We start from the raw sequence: 20,989 nt of genomic DNA on the forward strand, positions 1-20,989 counted from the left end.
TTCATCCTCATCCTCTTCTTCTTCTTCTTCCTCATCCTCATCCTCTTCTTCTTCTTCATCCTCATCCTCTTCTTCTTCTTCATCCTCATCTTCTTCTTCTTCTTCATCCTCACCCTCTTCTTCTTCTTCTTCTTCTTCATCCTCATCCTCTTCTTCTTCTTCCTCATCCTCATCCTCTTCTTCTTCTTCTTCATCCTCATCCTCTTCTTCTTCTTCTTCATCCTCATCCTCTTCTTCTTCTTCTTCTTCTTCTTCTTCTTCTTCATCATCCTCATCTTCTTCTTCTTCATCCTCATCCTCTTCTTCTTCTTCCTCTTCTTCATCCTCATCCTCTTCTTCCTCTTCCTCATCCTCTTCTTCTTCTTCTTCTTCTTCTTCATCATCCTCATCCTCATCCTCTTCTTCATCCTCATCTTCTTCTTCTTCATCCTCATCCTCTTCTTCTTCTTCATCCTCATCCTCATCCTATTCTTCTTCTTCTTCTTCCTCATCCTCTTCTTCTTCTTCTTCTTCTTCTTCTTCTTCTTCTTCTTCTTCTTCTTCTTCTTCTTCTTCATCCTCATCCTCTTCTTCTTCTTCTTCTTCATCCTCATCTTCTTCTTCTTCTTCATCCTCATCCTCTTCTTCTTCATCATCCTCATCCTCTTCTTCTTCTTCTTCTTCCTCATCCTCTTCTTCTTCTTCTTCTTCTTCTTCTTCTTCCTCATCCTCTTCTTCTTCTTCTTCTTCTTCTTCTTCATCCTCATCCTCTTCTCTTCTTCTTCATCCTCATCTTCTTCTTCATCATCCTCATCCTCTTCTTCTTCTTCTTCATCCTCATTCTATTCTTCTTCTTCTTCTTCTTCCTCATCCTCATCCTCTTCTTATTCTTCTTATTCTTCTTCATCCTCATCCTCTTCTTCTTCTTCATCCTCATCTTCTTCTTCTTCATCATCCTCATCCTCTTCTTCTTCTTCTTCTTCTTCATCTCTCTTCTTCTTCTTCTTCTTCTTCTTCCTCATCCTCTTCTTCTTCATCCTCATCCTCTTCTTCTTCTTCTTCTTCATCCTCATCTTCTTCTTCTTCATCCTCATCCTCTTCTTCTTCTTCTTCTTCATCCTCATCCTCTTCTTCTTCTTCTTCTTCTTCTTCATCCTCATCTTCTTCTTCTTCATCATCCTCATCCTCTTCTTCTTCTTCATCCTCATCCTCTTCTTCTTCTTCTTCTTCCTCATCCTCTTCTTCTTCTTCTTCTTCTTCTTCTTCCTCATCCTCTTCTTCTTCTTCTTCTTCTTCTTCATCCTCATCCTCTTCTTCTTCTTCATCCTAATCTTCTTCTTCATCATCCTCATCCTCTTCTTCTTCTTCTTCATCCTCATCCTCTTCTTCTTCTTCTTCTTCTTCTTCTTCCTCATCCTCATCCTCTTCTTATTCTTCTTATTCTTCTTCATCCTCATCCTCTTCTTCTTCTTCATCCTCATCCTCTTCTTCTTCTTCATCCTCATCTTCTTCTTCTTCTTCATCCTCACCCTCTTCTTCTTCTTCTTCTTCTTCTTCATCCTCATCCTCTTCTTCTTCTTCCTCATCCTCATCCTCTTCTTCTTCTTCTTCCTCACCATCATCCTCTTCTTCATCCTCATCCTCTTCTTCATACTCATCCTCTTCTTCTTCTTCATCCTCATCCTCTTCTTCTTCTTCTTCCTCATCCTCATCCTCTTCTTCTTCTTCATCCTCATCCTCTTCTTCTTCTTCATCCTCATCTTCTTCTTCTTCTTCATCCTCACCCTCTTCTTCTTCTTCTTCTTCTTCTTCATCCTCATCCTCTTCTTCTTCTTCCTCATCCTCATCCTCTTCTTCTTCTTCTTCATCCTTATCCTCTTCTTCTTCTTCTTCTTCTTCATCCTCATCCTCTTCTTCTTCTTCTTCTTCTTCATCATCCTCATCTTCTTCTTCTTCATCCTCATCCTCTTCTTCTTCTTCCTCTTCTTCTTCATCCTCATCCTCTTCTTCCTCTTCCTCTTCTTCTTCTTCTTCTTCATCATCCTCATCCTCATCCTCTTCTTCATCCTCATCTTCTTCTTCTTCATCCTCATCCTCTTCTTCTTCTTCATCCTCATCCTCATCCTATTCTTCTTCTTCTTCTTCCTCATCCTCTTCTTCTTCTTCTTCTTCTTCTTCTTCATCCTCATCCTCTTCTTCTTCTTCTTCTTCATCCTCATCTTCTTCTTCTTCTTCATCCTCATCCTCTTCTTCTTCATCATCCTCATCCTCTTCTTCTTCTTCTTCTTCTTCTTCTTCCTCATCCTCTTCTTCTTCTTCTTCTTCTTCTTCTTCTTCCTCATCCTCTTCTTCTTCTTCTTCTTCTTCTTCATCCTCATCCTCTTCTTCTTCTTCATCCTCATCTTCTTCTTCATCATCCTCATCCTCTTCTTCTTCTTCTTCATCCTCATTCTATTCTTCTTCTTCTTCTTCTTCCTCATCCTCATCCTCTTCTTATTCTTCTTATTCTTCTTCATCCTCATCCTCTTCTTCTTCTTCATCCTCATCTTCTTCTTCTTCATCATCCTCATCCTCTTCTTCTTCTTCTTCTTCTTCATCCTCTTCTTCTTCTTCTTCTTCTTCTTCTTCCTCATCCTCTTCTTCTTCATCCTCATCCTCTTCTTCTTCTTCTTCTTCATCCTCATCTTCTTCTTCTTCATCCTCATCCTCTTCTTCTTCTTCATCCTCATCCTCTTCTTCTTCTTCTTCTTCATCCTCATCTTCTTCTTCTTCATCATCCTCATCCTCTTCTTCTTCTTCATCCTCATCCTCTTCTTCTTCTTCTTCTTCCTCATCCTCTTCTTCTTCTTCTTCTTCTTCTTCCTCATCCTCTTCTTCTTCTTCTTCTTCTTCTTCTTCTTCTTCATCCTCATCCTCTTCTTCTTCTTCATCCTCATCTTCTTCTTCATCATCCTCATCCTCTTCTTCTTCTTCTTCATCCTCATCCTCTTCTTCTTCTTCTTCTTCTTCCTCATCCTCATCCTCTTCTTATTCTTCTTATTCTTCTTCATCCTCACCCTCTTCTTCTTCTTCTTCTTCTTCTTCATCCTCATCCTCTTCTTCTTCTTCCTCATCCTCATCCTCTTCTTCTTCTTCTTCATCCTTATCCTCTTCTTCTTCTTCATCCTCATCCTCTTCTTCTTCTTCTTCTTCTTCTTCTTCTTCTTCTTCTTCATCCTCATCTTCTTCTTCTTCATCCTCATCCTCTTCTTCTTCTTCTTCTTCATCCTCATCCTCTTCTTCCTCATCCTCATCCTCTTCTTCTTCATCCTCATCCTCTTCTTCTTCATCATCCTCATCCTCTTCTTCTTCATCCTCATCTTCTTCTTCTTCTTCTTCTTCTTCATCCTATTCCTCTTCTTCTTCTTCTTCTTCATCCTCATCCTCTTCTTCTTCTTCTTCTTCTTCCTCATCCTCTTTTTCTTCTTCTTTCTTCTTCTTCTTCTTCCTCCTCATCCTCTTCTTCTTCTTCTTCTTCTTCATCCTCATCCTCATCCTCTTCTTCTTATTCTTCTTCTTCCTCATCCTCTTCTTCATCATCATCCTCATCCTCTTTTTCTTCTTCATCCTCATCTTCTTCTTCATCCTCATCCTCTTCTTCTTCTTCTTCTTCTCATCCTCATCCTCTTCTTCTTCTTCCTCATCCTCATCCTCTTCTTCATCCTCATCCTCATCCTCTTCTTCTTCTTCTTCATCCTCATCTTCTTCTTCTTCATCATCCTCATCCTCTTCTTCCTCATCCTCTTCTTCTTCTTCCTCATCCTCTTCTTCTTCTTCTTCTTCATCCTCATCCTCATCCTCTTCTTCTTATTCTTCTTCATCATCCTCATCCTCTTCTTCATCATCATCCTCTTCTTCTTCTTCTTCTTCTTCATCCTCATCCTCTTCTTCTTCCTCATCCTCATCCTCTTCTTCTTCTTCATCCTCATCCTCATCCTCTTCTTCTTCTTCTTCTTCATCCTCATCTTCTTCTTCTTCTTCATCCTCATCCTCATCCTCTTCTTCTTCTTCTTCTTTTTCATCCTCATCCTCTTCTTCTTCAATTGAAGCTGCTTCTGCTCCGCCACTCTGCCATTGGACTCTTGATAGTCGTCTCCCCACACTGCTGCTGGGGGGACTTTTTAACATAGGCCTCTGTATGGCCTTCAATTTAAGCTGCTTACGCTTCGCCACTCTGCCATGGGCCCCTGTACCGCCTCCTCATGCTGCTGCCAGGTCCAGAGTGTGTCATGGGTCCCTGTACGGCCTCCCATTGCTGCTGTCTCCATCGCCACACTCTGCCATGTGCCACTTTCAGGTCTCCTCACACTGCTGGTGGGTTCCATTTTGTCATAGGGTGCTGGCAGATTACGGGCCTCCCATTGCTGCTGCCAGGCCCGTAATCTGCCATGGGCCCCCGTACCGACTCCTCATGCTGCTGCCAGGCCCGTAATCTGTCATGGGCCCCTGTACCGCCTCCTCATGCTGCTGCCAGGTCCAGAGTGTGTCATGGGTCCCTGTACGGCCTCCCATTGCTGCTGTCTCCATCGCCACACTCTGCCATGTGCCACTTTCAGGTCTCCTCACACTGCTGGTGGGTTCCATTTTGTCATAGGGTGCTGGCAGATTACGGGCCTCCCATTGCTGCTGCCAGGCCCGTAATCTGCCATGGGCCCCCGTACCGCCTCCTCATGCTGCTGCCAGGTCTAGAGTGTGTCATGGGTCCCTGTACGGCCTCCCATTGCTGCTGTCTCCATCGCCACACTCTGCCATGTGCCACTTTCAGGTCTCCTCACACTGCTGGTGGGTTCCATTTTGTCATAGGGTGCTGTATGGCCTCCCATTGCTGCTGCCTCCACCGCCACACTGTGGCTCCACACTCTGGTTTTGGCCCCGTGACTGCCCAAATGAGTGAAGTGTGCGGTGATTCTAAGATCGACGGCACTCATCTGCATGTCATACTGACTGACAGTATTATTTCTCTTCCCCAGCAGACTCCAAGGGCATTTAAATTAAAGGTACAGTGTTCTGCACTAATATAAAGGCTCTCTGAAGAAACCCTTTTAATAAGTTAAATTCGCAGCGAATAAATTCGCATCGAATCGAATTTATTCCGCAAATTCGGCGAATCAGCCGAATCGAATTTTTGAATAATTCGCTCATCTCTAAACAACAGTGACGGTCATAACGAAAAAAAATCTATCAAGTGCTATCACGCACGAGCAGAAACAGAAAATGACTCGGATATTTATGTCCAAGGAATCTTTGTAAACACAAACGAAAAATCCAAATGTTAAAAAGTAGATTGGCCTAATGAGATAATGAAAGCATAATTCTGCATATTATATTTTATGTATTACTATTTATGTATATAGGTAATGTAATAAACTATATTATACTCATTGCTGTTAATTGTTGTGTATATCGCTTGTTCTGGCCGAAGGGTGTGGCTACAAGGTCACACGCACACCGCATCACTTCCACTTGTACGGAAGACGTCAACACTACGTATTGCCCGACGAACAATTTTTTTAGATTGGTTAATGTGGGCCACGATTTCGACCAACGAACGAACACCTCTCGGTCGTCGGATGACCAATCGGTCGATTTTCTAATCGTGTATTGCCACCTTTAGCCAGGCTAGGGAGGTAATGGTAGGCTTGGATCAGGGAGCTTGAGTGATTTGAAGCTGCACCAGAAACGCTTCAACGCTTGATGCCAGGATTCTATTATATTCACTGGATCCAGTTCACACTTGAATGTAGTGTCCAGGGGTGGACTGACAACTCATGGGGCCCCCAGGCAATAGGGGATCATGGGGCCCCTGTGTCCTCGTTCACACTCAAACCACACCAAAAAAAAGCCTGTGAAAGATACCAGGGGCATCTCATGGGGCCCCCTACTGACCATGGGCCCTCGGGCAGTGCCCGAGTACCCAAATGGTCAGTCCGCCCCTGGTAGTGTCACTTGAAGCTGACACTCAAAGAAGTAAAATGTGTGCAAAATGTCCATACAAATGCTAAAAAAAAGCTTGAAAATTAATCAAAGATGCTCGAGCTCAAGTGTGAACGGGGTGGGAGAGCGGCTGTGTGAGGCAGAGCCAGCTTAGCTTCGTGTGGCCAGAACGCGCTCTCCCACATTCCATCAGTGTCTGGCTGGCTGTGTGGAGGTTCGCTGCTTTCTCACGACCTCTCATGTTCCTAAGTCCAGCTGGGAGCAATTCATTTCCTGCCAGCAATGCAGCAGGGCCTGCTAGTCCTAAGATGTCTTCCATTGACCTCATGTAGGGGGTCCAGGCTGCACACAGCTCTGATCATACTGTTCATAGGTGTTTATAATAACTTCTCACTGTCACATGTCTGACCATAATCCCAGCAGTTTGCTTTACTAGTCTCACTGGTGACATCAGCCTAACCATTCAGACACATGCAAGGTAAACATCCTTTCTAGATATATCAGTGTTTATTCCCACAATGGAAACATTTTTTAATTTTTTATTTTTTTATATGATATCTGTGCTGAATAAATCCAGTGAAGTGGGACCCAAGCATCCATCACAGATTTTCAAACCTTTTTCTTGATACTGAACCCTTCTTACAATGGTATAAAGCAGCCTTTCTCAACCAGGGTGCCTAGGCACCCTGGGGTGCCTTGAGGTTTCTTCAGAGGTGCCTTGGCCAAATGTCTAAAAAAAACCAGCGGGTGTAAAAAGCCTGCCTTCTAGCCGCCGGCGTCCTGACAACCAATGACATCATCAGTTGATAAGGAGGATGTTGGCTGCCTGCACAGCATCCTAGTTTGACCCTCCCCTGCCCCTCTCCATCAGCACTGGGGTCACATTAGCTCAGTGATGGAGAAAACCTGAGGAAGAAGAGAAACAATGGAATACTAGTCAGTACCAGTGTGCAGAAGTGTATTTGCGTTGGAAGAATAAATCGCCTCTAATGTTGGGTGTCCTACATGTGTGGATGTTGCTGTGTTATATAAAACTTAGAATAGTTTTTCACATTGTACGATACCTCCTTGTCAAGGTCCTACCTTTTCCCAGAGGTTATGTTACTCCATGTGCTGGCATCCATCTTGGATTTCTGCTGAGCATGGTGGGAATCTTTTATGCCTTCAGGGCTCTGAGGTCCATCCCCCAGAGGGGTGTGGCTGATGACATATAAGCCTGTGGTCCGCACATGCTCTTTGCACTTGTGTCTTGTGTCTTTGTGTTGCTATTACTCTGTTCTGACTCTCGTGACTCTCCTGGAATGTGACTCGGCTTGTGACTTGACTATTCTTTGTGTTCTCCTTTGATCTGACCCTCTGTTGCTGAACCCGGCTCGTGACCTGTGATTCTCGTCTGCTGTCCTGTACCGTTTTGTCCCGTTGTTGTCGACCCGGCCTGCCTGACTACTCTATTGTCTTTTCCACCCGCTACACGTCATTGGCGGCGGACATTACCGCAACTGAGGTGTCTCGGGGGCCGTGACCTGGTTCCTTGCTGCGTCAAGTCCATCCCCACCATCAGGGACCCTGGTGAAGGGCAGCCTGGGACTTAGACTCCGCGCCTTGAGGGACTTCGGTCTGTGGGTGGTGGTTGTCGTCAGCCAGTGCGTTACCTTGTATTAGGCCTGCCTGTCCGTTCCTCAGCTCCTGCCCTGACACTCCTCTACATCATTCATGGTGGAACCTGAAATCATTGACTTCCATTTCTCCTTTATCCTTTCCTCTCCTATTTTTCGTTTCTCTCTAGACTACCTAGATCCCCGGGTAAACTCCCCTTTTCCCCATTACCCCCTTACCCCAGCACTCACATCCTCCCTTCCGTCATTCAGCAATAATTTCCACAATCTTACCTATTCCGACTATTTCATCTGCCCCTTAAACCCCCCCCCCCTTTTATAATCTTTTTCCTCTTACTCATCTCTCTAACCCTATTACATTCTCCCAGCCCCCAAGCTCTTGGATTTTTCCTCTCTCTTTACCCCTTCTTGACATGATATTGGTGGGTAACAGACAACATCTGCGTACATCTTATTTTCCTATCATTCACTACTGGCAAATCACAACATCACACCACTCCCCAAAGGTACAAGCTCAACTGGCTATTATTTCCCCCTTCTCTAAACATAAGCTATTCCCCCACCACTCTTATATACTATTTTCCTCGCTACTCACCTACGCAAATTGTATACCCTAGTGGTCCATAAATGTTTTCTCGCAACTGTACCCATTACACTAAATGTGTCTGCCGTAATATAACCTTTCTGACTAGATTTGATGTAACACTTATGTCATAACTGCCTCACCATTTTGACTTGTCTTCCTTTGTTAAAACCCAATAAATATTCTTTAAAAAAAAAAACTCACTTCTTCCCCATAATCCTACAATCCTATTGATCTTACAGTATAGTAACATAAGTAAAGCCGGCCATACATGGATCAAAATTCGGCCATTTCAGCAGGAACCGACCAAGATTTGACCCATGTATGGATAAGCTGATTGTACCCAAGTTGATCCATTGATTGACTTAGGTACAACCAGCCTGTCATTTTTTTTTCACAGTGGATTACTGTTGGAGGCTATAGCTAGCAGTAATCATTGTGTTCTTCCAGCTCGTAGGGCTCCCCGCGAGACCCCCCTCCGGCAGAACCTGCAGGATGCATTTTCTCATCAACACTGATTGTGTTGATGGCTGAATCAAGTGATTTTCCTTCCTTCCACTGGTGATGGAAGGAAAGAAAATTGAGTCATCTATGGACTGCTAATACCTTTGGTTGCAGGAATTGTTTTTGTGACCATGTTGTCCGCTGATGATGTTGGTAACAAGAATAATGTATGGGTAGAAATGAGCAAATGTTTAAAAATCCCCTCTCTGCATTTGTATGCATCAATGTGGTTGGCTTTCACAGCTAATTAGAGAAGACAGAAGGCGATACAACTGGTATGTTTGATATATAGACCTCCATGCTATTGTCTTGTAGTAGTCTAACCCTGATCAGAAGCTTCTGGTAGGTCACAGTAGTCACCAGCCAGCGGTCTAACATCTGGAAACAATTAGCAGCGAACATGAGAGTGAGGAAGCTTGCACTTTGGTCTGTAACTGTGGGAAAAATTAATTGACTTTAATGACAGGTCTCCCTTGGTGCACTAGTGTGGATATTAAGTTGCAGTAGTTACACATAGAGAAAAAATACTGTGAGGGCTTGGGATATGTGTATACCTGTTCCACTGATTACTACACAATGGCAGTTTGTTTTACTGTATAACATAATAAAAAAAGCTTACTGAGATGGATTTAACTGGCTATTTAGTCAGTGCTGTGGGTGAAAAGTGACAAAGGGACTGATTTAATAAAAAAGTAATTCTCACTCTAGTTGTAATTAATCTGTGTTTACTTAAAATACCAAATCATGTGCTGAGGAAAGCAATAAAACTTTGCAAGTTAGTGAACACAGGTTCATTTTCCCAAGACTAAAACATCTCAGCCATAGAAGCTGGAGGACAGGCAGACATGCAGGCACAATTTGACCGCACTTAGGGATCTATGCTGGTCACCAGGTTCCTAAACATTTAACCCCTTTTCACACATGAGCATTTTACAGCTTGTGCCTTATTTTTATTTCAGGTACTTATAAAGCACCATCAATTTATGCAGCACTTTACACATATATATTGTACATTCACATCAGTCCCTAACCCTTAAGGGGTGTACAATCTACGGTCCCTAACTCACATATTAGGGCCAATTTAGACAGGATCCAGTTAACCTACCAGCATGTCTTTGGAGTGTGGGAGGAAACCTGAGTACCCAGAGGAAACCCACACAGGCACAGGGAGAACATGCAAACTCCAGGCAGGTGGGGCCGTGGCTGGGATTCAAACCAACGACCCTAGTACTGCCAGGTGGCAGTGCTAACCATTTAGCCACTGTGCTTATGCCTGACTTCACTCAACCTGCAGAATTCCATTCTTTAAACCTGTCCCTGTTTATACTTGTACGAGTGCCATACGATCTGTGCCCTATGCTTAAAGTACATGAGCTTTTTTGAGTGTATTCAGGTGTTTTTGCCCCCACCGACTTCAGTGGGCATATCTCTAATCATGTGACACATGCATTTGCACTTTTTTTACACCAGAAAAACACTTCACCTCCAGAGCTGCTTTCCCCCGCTTGTCCAGCCCAGGAAACAGAAGACTGAAGCTTGACACAAGTTAAAAAAATACAAGTTTACAAAACACCGGAAAACACATCTCAAAATCACTAGGAATATGATAACAAGCTAATGGTTACTGCAGAAATGTTGTGGTTTAGGTGATACTTTTCAATGAATTGTATAAAGCCCGAGGAAGGGTTCTAAAAAGCTTGCGTCCTTAACTTGAGTTATCCAATAATAGGTATCACTTAAACCACAACTTTTTGCTTTAAATTTCTTTTTTTTTTAATAAACATGTCATACTTACCTGCTCAGAGCAGCCCCGATCTTCCTCTTCTGGGGTTTCCCAATGGTGCTCCTGGCTCCTCCTACCTTTCAAATACCCCCCAAGCAAGCCGCTTGCTGTGGAGGGGGGGGGGGCTTTGTGCAGGTTTGATCCTGATCTGCACTGTCTGCATCTATTGACACACACTGCAGCTTGGCCCCATCTCCTACTCCCTGATCAATGGATTTGAGCCACTGGCTCCTGCTGCTCTGACTGAGTCCAGTGAGAAGGGAGAGCTAATGAGCACAGTGCTGGTATGACATCAGGCTCAGGTAAATATTTAGGAGAGGGCCGGGGGGATCTGCACAAAAAAGGTTTTTCACCTGAATGCAGAGAATTCATTAAGGTAAGAAACCTATAGCCTTTGCAACCACTTTTACATTAGATTGCTAACGTTGCCTGAAGCACATTCTGCATGCATTTACAAAGTTTAGTCATATGTGTTTTTGTTTTATCTTACTTTATATCTAAAATTGTTCATATAAAGTTAGAATGTACTAAAAATATAGAATTACAGGCTTGCCCCAATGGTGCTCCTGGCTCCTCCTGCCTTCCAAATACCCCCTCAAGCAAGCCGCTTGCTGTGGAGGGGGGGGGATTCGTGTGGGTATGATCCTGATCTGCACTGTGTGCATCTATTGACACACACTGCAGCTTGGCCCCATCTCCTACTCCCTCATCACTGGATTTGAGCCAATGGCTCCTGCTGCTCTGACTGAGTCCAGTGAGAAGGGAGAGGGAGAGCTAACGAGCACAGTGCTGGTATGACATCAGACTCAGGTAAGTATTTAGGAGGGGGCTGGGGCAGGGGCGGACTGACCATTTGGAAACTCGGGCACTGCCCGGAGGGCCTGGGGTCAGTAGCGGGCCCCATGAGATGACCCTGGTACCTTTTTCATAGGCTTTTTTGAGTTTGGGCAAGGATGCAGGGGCTCCATGATTCCCTATTGCCCGGGGGGCCCCATGAGTTGTCAGTCCGCCCCTGGGCTGGGGGGACCTACACAAAAAAGTTTTTTTACCTGAATGCAGAGAATTCATTAAGGTAAGAAACCTGTAGCCTTTACAACCACGTTTACATTAGATTGCTAATGCTGCCATGAAGATCATCACATTCTGCATGCATTTACAAAGTTTATCCATATGTGTTTTTGTTTTATCTTACTTTATATCTAAAATTGTACATAAAAAGTTATAATGTACTAAAAATATATAATTACAGGCTTGCCTGGAAAAGATAACTCATTGCAGTCACTACACTCCCCTTCATCTATTAGTGCCACACTAATAGATATTGGGGAGTCTGGAGGGAAATATATAACTAATGCCACATTTGTCATACATTTCCCTCCAGACTTTTCATAGCCTTTGGCAAATGAAAGGTAACACAGGAGAGGTTGAGGTTTAAGTGGGTAGTGGGTCAACTTCAGCAAGGAAAGTGTGCCTTCTATTAGACAATACATAAATAAAAATAGGAGAGGGATGACTTAAGGACAATCAATTTCTTTACCCTGTGCAGTTGAAAGAAGGTCCTCAGTGGGACCCCAAGAGAAGGGAATCTGTTAGATAATGAATGAGAGCACAACTTGCTTCAAAAAGGAGAGACAACCAGTACAAAAAAATCAATGCAAATGCTTCTACTATGTTTTACTAACGATCTTAGTTTAAAAAACAGGTTGTGAACCTAATATATAGCTGCTGTGTGAAGACAATCTATTTGACAAAAGAAAACAACCAGGTGCTTTCCTCTTCAGCATACCGAATATAAAAGCATCTATTTGTTTAAAGGGCTGCTTCGACAATTATTTTTCATTTTTAATAGAGTAGTAAAGGGGTAGAACTGCTAACAGGTATACATTGCTGCCAGTGACTACACTTGGGTGATATCACCTTGGTGTTCCTCTAACACCAGAACGAGTAATGAATCAGAGTCACCAGGACAGGGGGATACAGAAAGCAATAAAAACGTCCACAGAGGTTCTCACCTTTCCCCATTCTACCATTGTTGCTTTGTATCTTGGCATGGTGATAGGAAATTGCCTAACACTTTAAAAATGTTTTCTCTTTTTATTCACCATTTTTTTCTTCCACCTCCTAATTTCCCTGAAGGTGGTAGTGGCATAGCCCGGCCACAGAGATGCCCCCTGGTAAGGCAACGTCATCATTGCTTTCAGGGAATCTCATACCTAAACTGCAACATCTTGCAGTATTATCATACTGCACATGCGTAAAACGAGGCACATGATGTTATATACGAAATACTGTAAGATGTTGCAGTTTAGGTATGGGATTTCCCTGAAAGCAATGGTGGCGTGGGGGGAAAAAAGGCGCTTCATCTTGTACATGCGCAGTATCATGGAAATGTTAAAAATGGCAGTGCGGGAATGGGGACCCAGGCAGCAAAGAGGCAGGAAAAATAGGTGAATATGAAGAAAAATTCAAAAGGATTTTCTCCAACAGCCCATCCCCCAAAGTTATTACCTTTTGTATCTCTTGACCCCAGAGGCAGACTGACCATTCAGGAATTTGCATTGTCTGAGGGCCCGGGGTCAGTAGGGGGCCCCATGAGAATCTCCACATATGTCATACAGGAACAACATATTTAGGCCTGTCTGAATAATGTGTCTTCCTCAAGACTGACACTGGCTTTTTTACCGGGGCCGATGATCGGGGAACCCAGCACCCTGCTAATAGGAATTTACAGACCACAGTATAAAATTTGAGGTGGGGGGGTGTTCATCCAGTGTATTTTGGTGGGATGGGAGGGTCTCCTGGTGTAGTATTGGGGGGACAGGGGAGCCTCCCTCTCTCTCACTCCCCCTCTTGGTCCCCTCCCTCTCTCTCACCCTCACTCACGTCACTCCCTCTCTCTCATCCCCCCATACTCTCTAGCTCTCATCCCCCCTCTCTCTCTCACCTCCCTCTCACCACCACTCTCTTTCTCCCCTGTTCTCTCCCACCCTCTCTCTCTCTCATCCCCCTTTCTCTCACTGCCCTCCCTCTGTCATCCCCCCTTTCTCTCTCACCCTCTCCTTCCCCCCCTCTCTCCCTCGCTCTCTCTCACCCACTCCCTCTCACCCTCTCTCATCCCCCTCTTTCTCTCACTGTCCTCCCTCTGTCATCCCCCTCTCTCGCCCCTCTCCTTTTAACCGCTCTCCCTCTATCTCAGCCCTCCCCTCTTACCTCCCCTCTCTCTCTCACCCCTCCTCTCTCCCACCCCCTTCCCTCCCTCTATCTCATTCCCTCTCTCTCACCTTCCCTCTCTCACTTCTCCTCTTTCTCTCTCACCTGTCCTCTCTATCACCTCCTCTCTCTCTCTTTCACTCCACCCATTCTCTCACTCCCCCCACATGGCAGCCATCTTTAAATCTTGAAGTTCCTAGTGGCTTCTACGGAAAGAAGCTGGGAACATTCATGCAGGCTTTGCTACAATATATATTTAAATGAGCTTTCTATGCAGCTGAACTGCAATATGTAGATGGGGCATTGTGTGGGTGTGGCTTGAATGTGGGCAGGGGCACAATGGGCCCCATGATCTCATATTGCCGGGTGGCCCCATAAGTTGTCAGTCTGTCCCTGCTTGACCCTTCCTCACAGATTGTAAGCTCTAATGAGCTCCTGTATTGTATTGTAATTTGTACTGTCTGCCCTCATGTTGTAAAGTGCTGCATAAGCTATTGTGCTATATAAATCCTGAAAAATAATAATAATGATATAGCTAAGTGTGATTGTTTATCCCCCCCCCCCTATTCATTATTGACAGATTTATAGAATACAGGTAGTACTCATTAAGCTAGCCATATACCAGTAGAATTTTGTTTGAAAATATTCGATTTCAGAATGCTCTTTCAATTTTCTAATGGTTAGTGGGGTCAAATCAGCATTTGTTTTGCACTGTAGTGACAAAAAAATTTGAAGACGCAGTTGAAAAATTTTTCTTGAACAAAGGTAATTCCAATTGTGAATGTGGTTTTCGTTTGGGAAAAATCATACATGTTGAAATGAAACCTGTTTTGGGATTCCATTCAAATAGCAGGTCTGGATGAAATTTGTGATGAAAATTAGTTGACTAAATGGAAAGAAAGAATTCACTGAAGAATATTTTTTTCAGAATTTCCATGCAAGCATTTGAATGAAAATATAAATGTGTATGGCCAGCTTTAGACTAGATCAGGAAGTGAGGGGCAATTGCCTTAAGTGAGACACAGCAATAAATATCTGACAAAGGTTATTAGCTTTTTGCTTATGCACTAGCTAATTTAGATGGACTTAACTAAAATAATAAAGCTGAACTTCAGCTAACACTGTATATGCAGTTATAGCAACAGTTTTTTTTCCTTTTGAAAATAAGGTTTTACATAAATGAATAAAAGCTGACCATTGTAAGCACCCGTCAGCGATAAATGGAATGTCTCAACCCTCTATCTTCCACTTTTGATGAACTGCTTGTTCTGTTAAAGGAAGTTGAAAAACAACAGACTTAATGGCCAGATTACCAGTTGAAAATAAAAGAAAGAAGCCTAAAAAGAAAACGAAGGCATGCACTACATCTAAGGATTGGTAAGCTGCAATAAAATACAGTTATGTTTTTAGGTTTAAAGCTTTGAGAAACCCAAAAGCAAACATTTATGATGTTATAGTTTACCAGTTCTTAGATGTGATGGCTTTATTAATTTTTTATGATTTCTTTCATCTATTTTCATCAAATGATCTAGTCAGCAGGTCTGTTGTTTTCATGTTTTCTTCTCTAGGACTTCCCCCATCCTCTGGAACTCCCTACCCCAATCCATCAGACTGTCACCCACCCTCCCCACCTTCAGGCGCACCCTGAAAACCCTCCTCTTCAGGGAAGCCTACCCCAAACTCACCTAACATCTGACCTCACCTAACAACCTCCACCACTCCTCCCACCACTCCATCCCCCACAGCCATCTCCTCCTGTATCACCTTCCCCTCCCTCCTAGATTGTAAGCTCGAAAGAGCAGGGCCCTCGAACCCCTCGTGCACTGTTTTGTTACTGTCTCGTCTCATGTTCTGTCCCCCTTGCTACTGTACAGCGCTGAGCATACCCTTTGGCGCTATATAAATACTGTATATTAATAATAATAATAAAGAACAAGCTCACCAGAAGAATGTATCAGTTTGGATGGAACAAACCATTTACCACTGACAAAAGTTGCTTTTATTTATTTATGTAAAACTTTTATTCCAAAGGGAAAAACAATGCTGTAAATGATTATAAAGTGTGAGCAGGAGTTTGGCTTCAGTTTTAGTGTATTTAAATCTGCTAACACATTTATCATTTCCCTCCTGACAATGCTGCTGTCTGCTTTACCTTTGGTGCTCACTCATCCAGAGTTTTATCTCATTAATACAGGAGGTTTGTTACTGGCCAGATCACCAGGTGAAAACAGAAAGAAAAAAACATCTAAAAAAAAAAAAACGAATGCAGCCACCACATCTAATGATTGGTAAGCTGCAATATATTACATCTTTGGTTTGGGGTTTAATACCACTTTATTGCTGCTTTAAAGTGATAGTAAACTCATCTTAAATACTTTTACCTGCAGGTAAGCTTATAATAAAACTTACCTGTAGGTAAAATCAGGGGCGGACTGACCATTCGAGAACTCGGGCACTGCCTGAGGGCCCGGGTCAGTAGGGGGCCCCATGAAATGCCTTTTATAGGCTTTTTGGATGTGTTTTGAGTGTGGGCAAGGGCAAAGGGGCCCCATGATCCCCTATTGCCTGGGGGCCCCATGAGTTCTCAGTCCGCCCCTGGGTAAAATTAATATCTCCTAAACATGAACCGTTTAGGAGATATTAGCCCTATTTGATATCTGGCGCATGTGCTCTGAAGGAACAGCTTACTCGTGCCATTCCTTCAGAGCACTGTGCCATGGCAGTGACGTCATCGTGGCTCAGCCAGTCAGCCGGCCAGAGCTTGCGAACCCGGAACACTGGGTGAAGATGGAAGCCACGGGGAGCCGTGACAGCACTCTGCTGGAGAGCTTTGTTTCAAGGTAAGTCCTTCATAATGTGCTAGTATGCAACGCACACTAGCACATTATGCCTTTACCTTGCAGGGGTTTTTTGTTTCTTTTTTTTTGGATGCGGATTACTACAGCTTTAATTCTGGGTCCCCACTGCTGCAAGGTAAGAGTACTAGCTACTTAGAAAATACAAACCTTCCGCTATTATTCCATTTGTGATCTACCTACTATCTGAAAAGGATATAATATCAAATAAAATAAACTCAGATAACAAAGTAATAACACATGGATAAAGATCTTTATTTTCAGCCATGTGATCTGTAATTTTCAATTCTTGCTGGACTCAGCTTAAATTACTTGTCACTTTTTTCTATAATTAGATTGTAAGCTCTCAGAAGCAGGGCCCTCCTAACTCTCCTGTATTGAATTGTATTGTTACTGTGCTATCTTCCTTTATATTGTAAAGCACTGTGCACACCTTTGGCACTATATAAATCCTAAATTATAATAATAAATATAATAACAGTGATTATTAATATGGAGTATTCGTGTTTATTAGTTATTTGTAAAATCACATATCTACTTAGAACTGGGTTTCTCAACCAGGGTTCCATGGACCCACAGGGTTCATTCAGAGGTTGCTAGGGGTACCTAGGAGTAATGAGGAATTTATGTTTCATAAATGGGTTCCCACTGACACCATTGATCTTTTTAGCTATCTATAAAGGGGTAATTCTTCCCAGTGACCACAAGTGTAAGGAGCATTCTTCCCACTGACCACCACACTACTATATCATGAGTTGTCATTTTGTAGCAGGGGTTTCCTGGGAACGGAAAGTTATTTCAAGGGTTCCTCTGTGTTGGAAAGGCTGACTTAGAAACTCAGCTGTGCTGGAAAGATGTACAAAAATCTACCTCCAGAGGGCAGAATAGCCTCTCTGTAGGCTGAGAAATCTACAAACTTGAAAAAGGTATTTTATATAGTTTTTGATGACATTGCCAAACATGTGTATTGGATATATGGATAAAAACAAAAGTGTGCATGCAGTCACTGAGGTAGCCTGTTAGCATAAGGTGCGTACATACTTCATCACATGCAGAGGTGGTCTCAAGACAGATGACACAGAAACACAGCCTTGGGGCTACTCATGTCTCAAAGGCTTGAAATGTCTGGTCTCGTTTTATTTTTCTCCTCTGTTACTTTAACTTCCCAAACACCTGGAAAAGAATCAGGCACCTGGGTGCTCCAGACAGAATCCAACAAGCCTTCATGGTGGGATTTGACAAGGAATTCCCTGCAGATCCCCTGACTGTTAAAGACTGTTCCTTTTTCGTTCAGGCTTGTTACCATTTTCCAAAGGATCTAAAATCTGAGAAGGGAATTATCGCACTCTAGGGGTCACTCACTAAAGGAATCATTTTTTTTTCTTTCTTCAGGAAACCTATGTTAACTTCAAATGTAAAGGAGTGTTTAGTGAAAATTCCTCATTTTTTATTTTTCTACACATGGATGTTGGAAATTACTTTAGTGAACACTCCCTACCCTATACAGGGGCGTCATGGAATAAAGGTCCTGACCTGGTCTGTCTTTACAAGGTACATATACATAGGAGCCTTCCGAACAGTGCCCTATTATTTTTAACACCCAGTTTTAGTAACTTTCAGCATAGTTTCCCACTAAGAAATTTACATATTTTACTTGAGAAGTTGAAAAAATAAGCTTTACCCCTAAAGAAACTTTCTTGAGTACATCAGAAACTCTGCTCATCATGACTTATTACAGTAATAATAATTTTTGTCTGCCCTACAACAATACACATGAAATTTATACAGGAGCTCTGTTAATGTGATACCAAGTTAGAAATGGTATGCTTGTCAATGATTAAATAAAAAATAGATTTTCTTGTTTTCCTCTATTACTAATAATTCCTGTTAGTGTTACCTCTGTTAGATGTTAAAATTAGTCATCTCTTTAATTAAAACATTTTGATAAAACAACTAAGCAATGCATGACAATCTATATAAAAGCAGCAAGACAAGGCAGTTATCTTCAAAATAATACAATATGCAGTTTTATTAATTACAAGTAAAACTTCCAGAATAGGAAGAAATGTATAAGAGCACATTTGTATGTCTTTGGCATCATAACAATTTCGAACACAAACGAAATATAAGTTGCAATCTTATTATACAACAGCGCATAAAATATGAATATCTGCTATTTACAAACATAATAGTGCATTCTCGCTACAAAATGAGGACTTCCTATTTGTAACTAGTTGTCTTTCTAAATGAAAGTTGTCCGATACAGTCCTTGGTACAGTCCAGTTACCAGGGTCTCCATACAGAGTCTGCAGTGACTGATGGCATGATGGAAGGAGACATGGCAGCTGGCACTCCATTGCTCACACTGGAGTTTGTGTAGACAGGGATGACAGGTCCGTTGTGTGGGAAGGCTGGATTGGTGATAAGAAAGGCAAATTGTCCATCTGAAGCTGGCACTAGCTGAAAGCCACCATAGACCTTGGCATTTTCTACTGGCGGGCCACCCTTCTTGCAGGAAACCCCACCCATGGGAGCGGGACTGCTCTGCGGGCCGCTTGCAGGAAGCTGGACCAACGGCTGGCCAAACGCAGGGTGAGAGTTGGCGACAGCAGGCGGAATTTGGGGCTGGGCAGGGTAATTCATGGCATTGATCTGATTCATGCAGTTGGCTAGATGTCCCAGGAGTCGGGTCCGGACGTCGGTGTTGACTCCTTCACAAGTAGACAGGAATCGGGTGACTTCGTTCATGCACTCGCTGAATCCAGCTCTGTATTTGCCCAGAACAGTGGGGTCTGTGCTGAGAGCAGCTGTAAAGGAAAAAGGACACACAATGACATCACTGAAAACTAGACAGACCCACACTACAGGGTTAATGCCGTACACAACCTCACTAGAACTAGAAGTTTAGTAAATGCAGAACTCAGGTTCATCTCCTAGATTGTAAGCTCTAACGAGCAGGGCCCTCTGTTTCCTCTTGTACCAAATTGTAATGTCTACCTTCATTTTGTAAAGTGTTGTGCAAACTGTTGGCACCATATAAATCCTGTATAATAATAATAATAAATTCCCATTGTAATGTACAGCGCTGAGCGAACTGTTGGCGCTTTATAAATACTGTATAATAATAATAATTAAAATATAAACTATATGTGCTCAGGTCACTTATCTGCATCCTGTAGATCCTAGAGCTGGCTGAGGATCCCCTCCTCCCCCTCCCCAGCAGTAACATGAGCTCCACGTAGAAACTATAAATAAGCCCAGACCGTGGGAAAGGCAGTGAGAGCCAGCCCAGTAGAATGTATCTGAATGCCATTCAAACCGCAGGCGGAAGTCTGGAAGAGATCAGCCAGAAAGGGAAGGAGGAAGGGGGGGGGGGGTAGTACTCACCAGTCATCTGAACTCTCTGCAAGTTCCGGAGGTGCTTCACTGTCATCTCCAAAATATCAGCCTTCTCCAGCTTCGAGTGCCTGGAGCTCTGAAAAGCAAATCCCACATTTAATTCTCAGCTCAGCATGTCACATTATCAGCCAAGTGTTACAGAATGTACCAACTGTATGAACGAATACTAATATTTATCCCTAGTGCCTGACATAAGAGATAAATATTTGGCACCAGAGCAAGTCTTGTAGTATTAGGAATAATAATAACAAGTAATAATAACAAGTAATAATCGCTGTATAAGTAATAATAATAATGAAGAATTGCAGTGCAGTAGACAATGTAGTGTGGGTGTGTGCAGTCCAATGCAGTGAATGGCTAGGCACACTTACATCTTTCTTCAAGGCATCCAGAATGAGGGTTTTCAGTTGGCTCAGGCTCTCATTAATTCTGGCTCTTCTCCTTTTCTCCATGATGGGTTTGGATGACTGTAAACAAGAGGCACACAGTCAGTGTGATCATGGTTGGTACTTGTCTATGACCTGAGCCATGACATCTATATGATCATCATCATCATCATGCCTGTCCAGGCTCTATTTACCTTTCTGTGCTCAGAAGCAGTTTTGGGTTTATCCGGAGTAGATGTCATGCTGGCTGGGGTGGCAGCCACAGGGGAAGAAGAGTTTTTCTCCATCATGTCAGCTGGCATCTTGTGGATCCCCCCAATGTATTCCCAGGAGAAGCTGTAATAGTCCGCTATGTGTCAGAGCAAAGGGCAGGGATCCAGGAATAGAGCGCAGTGTCCGGAGAGATGAGTACAGCTCTGCCTCCGCCTGGCCGCCTGCCTGATCCTAGTCAGTGCCCTCCGCTTGGCTCCGGCTTTATATACCGCTCACAGCACGCGAATGCCGAGTGTGAAACTTCCAAATGTCATTGGTTGAAAGGGGGGCACAGGGGCCAATGATAAGACCTGGAGGGAGTGAAGGGCGGGGTTCTGAGTGCAGCCTGTCATTCAAGAGTAATGCTTTTTAACTCCTTGTAGGCACGTTGCCACTTTCCTAAAGAGCCTCACCTCTCACAAGGCTCGTGTGTATCCAGGGGGCAGGGT

General features: G+C 43.3%; 1 protein-coding gene across 1 annotated transcript; it reads right to left on the bottom strand.

Annotated features, from left to right (window-relative positions):
- Positions 1 to 18,502: 18,502 nt before the first annotated feature.
- LOC149445005 (transcription factor HES-1-like) lies at positions 18,503 to 20,760 on the bottom strand. The gene is made up of 4 exons (XM_089654298.1): positions 20,483 to 20,760; positions 20,274 to 20,369; positions 19,891 to 19,978; positions 18,503 to 19,310 (listed from the first exon to the last, which is right to left on the bottom strand). The coding sequence occupies exons 1-4, from the start codon at positions 20,588 to 20,590 to the stop codon at positions 18,787 to 18,789; spliced, it is 816 nt and encodes a 271-aa protein (XP_089510424.1). The 5' UTR covers positions 20,591 to 20,760; the 3' UTR covers positions 18,503 to 18,786.
- Positions 20,761 to 20,989: the final 229 nt, after the last annotated feature.

Source organism: Staurois parvus, unplaced genomic scaffold (genome assembly GCF_062004578.1).
Source record: "Staurois parvus isolate SC_StPar_1 unplaced genomic scaffold, SC_StPar_1.0 ptg000750l, whole genome shotgun sequence".
NCBI classification, from domain to species: Eukaryota; Metazoa; Chordata; class Amphibia; order Anura; family Ranidae; genus Staurois; species Staurois parvus.

Coding starts and splice junctions, on each gene's coding strand:
- LOC149445005 (XM_089654298.1), bottom strand. CDS start 20,590: ATGCCAGCTGACATGATGGAGAAAAACTCTTCTTCCCCTGTGGCTGCC. Junction 20,370..20,482: donor CTGCTTCTGAGCACAGAAAG/GTAAATAGAGCC, acceptor TCTTGTTTACAG/TCATCCAAACCCATCATGGA. Junction 19,311..19,890: donor GCAGAGAGTTCAGATGACTG/GTGAGTACTACC, acceptor TTTCCTTTACAG/CTGCTCTCAGCACAGACCCC.